This window comes from Paracoccidioides lutzii (assembly GCF_000150705.2).
Source record: "Paracoccidioides lutzii Pb01 unplaced genomic scaffold supercont2.36, whole genome shotgun sequence".
Taxonomy (NCBI): Eukaryota; Fungi; Ascomycota; class Eurotiomycetes; order Onygenales; family Ajellomycetaceae; genus Paracoccidioides; species Paracoccidioides lutzii.
In genome coordinates this window covers 151,992-156,480 of record NW_015440982.1, presented here as the reverse complement: position 1 = coordinate 156,480, position 4,489 = coordinate 151,992, and the positions used below count along the sequence as shown (strand labels likewise).

At 45.8% G+C, this 4,489-nt stretch overlaps 1 protein-coding gene across 1 annotated transcript; it reads right to left on the bottom strand.

Annotated features, from left to right (window-relative positions):
• Window positions 1-1,510: 1,510 nt before the first annotated feature.
• Window positions 1,511-2,054, bottom strand: PAAG_08521 (hypothetical protein; the record flags this gene model as incomplete). Its single annotated transcript, XM_015846536.1, has 2 exons — window positions 1,511-1,780; window positions 1,839-2,054. The coding sequence occupies 2 exons, from the start codon at window positions 2,052-2,054 to the stop codon at window positions 1,511-1,513; spliced, it is 486 nt and encodes a 161-aa protein (XP_015701200.1).
• Window positions 2,055-4,489: the final 2,435 nt, after the last annotated feature.

The window sequence follows — 4,489 nt, the reverse complement described above, 5'->3', positions numbered from 1 at the left end:
AGGTGTAAGCAGAGAGCTACATGGATGGAGATGTAGGGTGGTGATGTCGTATCTGGCAATTTGGCAGGCCGAAGATCGAGGGAGGGAGGTTCGTGGAGGAGAGTCTGGAGCTGAGAAGCGGTGGCGAAGAAAAACTGTGAACAGGAGAGTGTTTTTCAAATAACTGGAAAAGTGACGCAAAAGGACACAATCACAGAGAGATTGGAGTCTGGATCAGTAGCTTATCGCTGAGAAGTCTCAGGTTAGTTATGATAGCGAACTTTGTACCCGAGAGAGCGTGGGAATGGCGAAGTTCTAAGGTTGTGATCATGTCAAGTCATACCAATCCATCGATCAATGCGGTTGATCAATGCGACAGTCAGATAGAGGCAATGATGACAACAATGTCAGTGACTGACACCGGTTGGATATTTCTCAAGGCAAAAAGAAGTGTTCAGGAGAAGACGATTATTATTCATCTGATAGCTGCCGCATGCACGTATGCACGCAACTCCCCAGTCCCCAGGTGTTGAGGTCGGGTGTGCATAAAGGAGAGACCCAGCCTAGCGTAGGATGAGATATGTATGGGGCAGGGGATAGGGATCATGGAGAGGGAAAAAAAGGGGTGTGGGGGGGAAAACAGCTTAACAAATGGGAAACTCACAGATAGAACTACTCGTAGCTTCAGAAAGGGAATACTCTATGATGGCTAACTGATCTCTTCAACTAGACTTGATTTTACATATTCATCCTTCTTCTTCATCTACACCTTCAAGTTCTGAGGTGTCTCCAGAGCCCAGAGTACCGACAAGTGTTGTACAGTCCACGGGTTCCTACAGAGACTGTATGAAAGCTCGTGCAGGGTCCCCGTCCAAACCGCACCGAAAGGCTAAGAGCTTGGTCAAGGAGAAAGAGAATAATAGACTGGCTCGGGCGTGGCTGGAATTAGCTGTTGACCACCAAGCTTCTTCCAAGCTTTTGGTCCCAGCGGTCCGAGAGTCTGGGATGGGGATTGGGGAGTGGATATTGGAGGATTGATTAGTTGCCACTGGCAACATTTGTAGTTTGACTCGTAGGTTCAGCTGGTTTGTTTGATTCTGGGTGATCGCCCGTCTATGTTTCTTGCATCTATCAGACATCATATCATGCTTAAGCATCCCCATATTATTCCAATTCAAACCGTGCTGTACATGCACTCTGCAGGAGCACCCACTCCGTTTGTGCGCGGGGTCGGCGCGGAGGGGATTTCGAGAAAGCTCCCTCACCCCCAGACAATTGAAATTCGAGCATCATGGGGGGGGGGGAGAAACCTTTTGAGAGGCCTCTGAGAGACCTCCAGCCAATGTGCACTCGAAATCTCTCAAACAATGGCCAAGACACTAATACTAATCGACTGGACCAACAGCACAGCCAGGTCTCACGCTAGAGATGCAGTTGGACGAGCTAGTTTGAGCCTGAGGGCGTGATGGCAACTGACGGGGAATTCCTCAATGTTCCCCTCACATAACATCTGCGACGTCCGTCCAATCAACTAGGTCGACGGGATGAGCAAAAACCGGGCGTCTGGTCCGGGCTGCAGCAGGTAGTCTGTGCTAAAACTATCCACTGAAGCCGGAAAGAATGAAGATGGAAAGAGAATGGCATTGTTTTGGGGGGGAAGAATGGGTCTTTTGGGGTGGGGAACAAATAATGTGGGAACTTTTGTTCGAAATTCAACAACCGCCTGTCGGTTCAACACCGGATGCGACACCTGAGACTGCTCTGTCCCAAATCCCCCTCGGGGAACATTGACTGGCTGGCCCTATGACGATGGAAGTTCTACGGATATTCATTCAATTGAATTGGATGTTTCAGCATACAAAAATGGGCATTTGATTTTGAAATCTGGGGCCAGATTTCCATCCCCTTCTGCCATCTGACCACCTAGAACCTGTCAACCTCCACTCGGTTGGCTTATTTTTGGCCCATGATGACCCAAGGTCCACTCCCCACGGATCATCCCAGCTTGAAGCAGATTCCCACAACTGCCGATCAATTTTCCTGCTCTTGCAGAATTGACAGGCCAACCCTAACATTTTGCTGCAACGTTGGAAGCATCTCAAAGTTTTCCTGGAATCCAAGCAAGCATTGTCTCCAGTGGTAGTTCTCCATATATTCGGTAGATTTATGGGGAACTTCGGGGAGTTTCAGGTTTAGACATGAACATCATCCCGATCGACTGATCACAAATAACACCCAGGGCCTCTCCTCGTATTTTCTCAGCCTCGGAAGGACCACTTGAAATCTGTATCCCAAACCCTTCTCCGTCATTGAATAAGTGTTGTTCTACCCCCGTATTAAATAATCATCTTGATCAGCTCTAGAAATCCACAGTCTATTAATTTCCTCGAGCGGCGACAGAGTGGGCCCATCAAAGGATTCTTTGACCAACCATTAACTGTTGAGTAAAGGTCCTCACGCGTAAATTTTGTTTAGCATCAATACAACTTTTAAACTTACACCAAGAAGAAACGCCGCAGTTTCAACGGCCCGCGGCTCAAGGAACCGACCGGACATGCCTCCATTATTAACAATTAGCTCTCTCATCGAGTTGGTTAACCGCTAGCTAAAAACTACGGAGCACTACGGAGTACTACGGAGTACTTTGCTAATTACTGAAGTCCAAGCTAGGTGGTGGCTTGCGCTGCATGCGGATGCTCCGGTTGGCCCCTTTTAGTTACTCTATGGATAGTTTCCAAAGTTAGTGGAGCGACATGATACGTCTCAAGGATCCGGCTGAAATTTTGAATTTTTGAATTTTTGAATTTTTGGCACATTGGAACGGAGTTGTTACACCTTATGGGACGCCCATTATTTGATCTTTTCCAATAACAAAACTACTTCCAAGATTCCTCTGATGACGCATACTTTCTCCTCAAATCAATGATTATACAGATCCCTTAGTGTACGGAGTAGGAAAAGGTCGTGAGTGCGAATACAACTTGTGCCATTCTCTTCTGGGTTACACGCCGGCATCACCTTAACCCCCTGAAGTTACGAACAACCCCTCGCGCTGTAGCCTGCAGGGATGGTTTTATAGCTAGCCAACCACTCTCCCTGTCTCTAGGCGAATTTTCAGATTGGTAGAGTAATTTCATGTTTCATCTCTACCGCGCTTCCATCTGGCCCCCCAATGTTGATCGATTCCTTATTCGAGCCCTGATATAGATAACCGAGAAACTTGTGCCAGTCTGCTTCAATCTTCCATTCTCTCTTATCGTCTTTCAGCTGCAATGCCTGCCTGTTCAAGGGAGAAAACCAGGAGGATTAGTCCACGAACATTCCATGGATTTTTCTACCTATCTATGACCCCAACAACCAACTCATTTCCACTCGTCGAATGAAGAGTTCCATCATCTTATCCATCCCTATTTGTCCTCGTACTTTCTGTTGCTTTCCTACTGGCCCCAGCAAGCTGACTCAATTGACTTTGCCCCTTTTTTCCTTATTATTAACAAACTTCCAACAAAAATCCTGATTTGCGTTCCCCCTGAGTTCCGGGAAGCTTGACAGCAATAAATGAGGGGAATTAGGTTCCTACCCGCTTTCGTTCCATGGATCAATCCCTCCACCCATGTTTCTTTTAAAGCATCAGAATTATTCTACTAAAATTGTAACATGCACCGTTTATTTAACCAATGAGATGGACCAGATAGGTCATGTTACTTTATGATAAATTTATTTCCCCATTCCATGAACCCATTTAAAACCATGTCTAACCCTTTCAAATCCTCTCCAAGCAGTCCTGGATCGTCTTGTGCTTCTCAACCTTTTTTTTTTCAAGCATTATAGAGCTATGCTATAGCTTTTACTGTTAATCAACTGGGCTTCTGTAACATGAGGTGGAGTGACTCCACTGTCAAACTCCCACTAGAAAGCTTGAAACCGAAAATTTGACCCAGAGAGAATCGATCCAGAATGACGGGTGTTTGATTCTATATCAGCACTTTTCTGATCCGTATGCATTCATCGTTCATCCACTGGCTTGAGGGGCTGTCATTTTCTATTCCTCTTTACCACAAGCAAGATGTTTCCCAGCACAGGTCTCTATTAGTGGGGAAGTTTTGAGCTCGTTCTAGTCATCTACCCGGACCAACAGCTTCTATATAGTTTTTAATTAAGCGAGCATTGGGAGAAGCCATCTACCTGCCCAGGTAAATGGTATATACACCTTCGAAATATAGGCTGCCTATGTGTCTATGGGATATCCCACAGGCGCTCATGTGCTAAAGAAAGAGGAAAATGATGAGGGATCTTCATGTTCGCAAAGGAACCCCTATGCCCTACGTTGTCCGCCCATGTTTTTTTTTTTTTCTTCAATGCCAGCTATAATGCTTGCATGAAGTTACATTGAGCATGGGTTTCTCTTTCTTTTCTTTTCTCTCTCTCTCTCTCTTTTTTTTTTTTTTTTTTTTTTTTTTTCAACCTCCCATATCCAAGCGAACGGTGCGTTGCGGATAGAAGAGGTGTT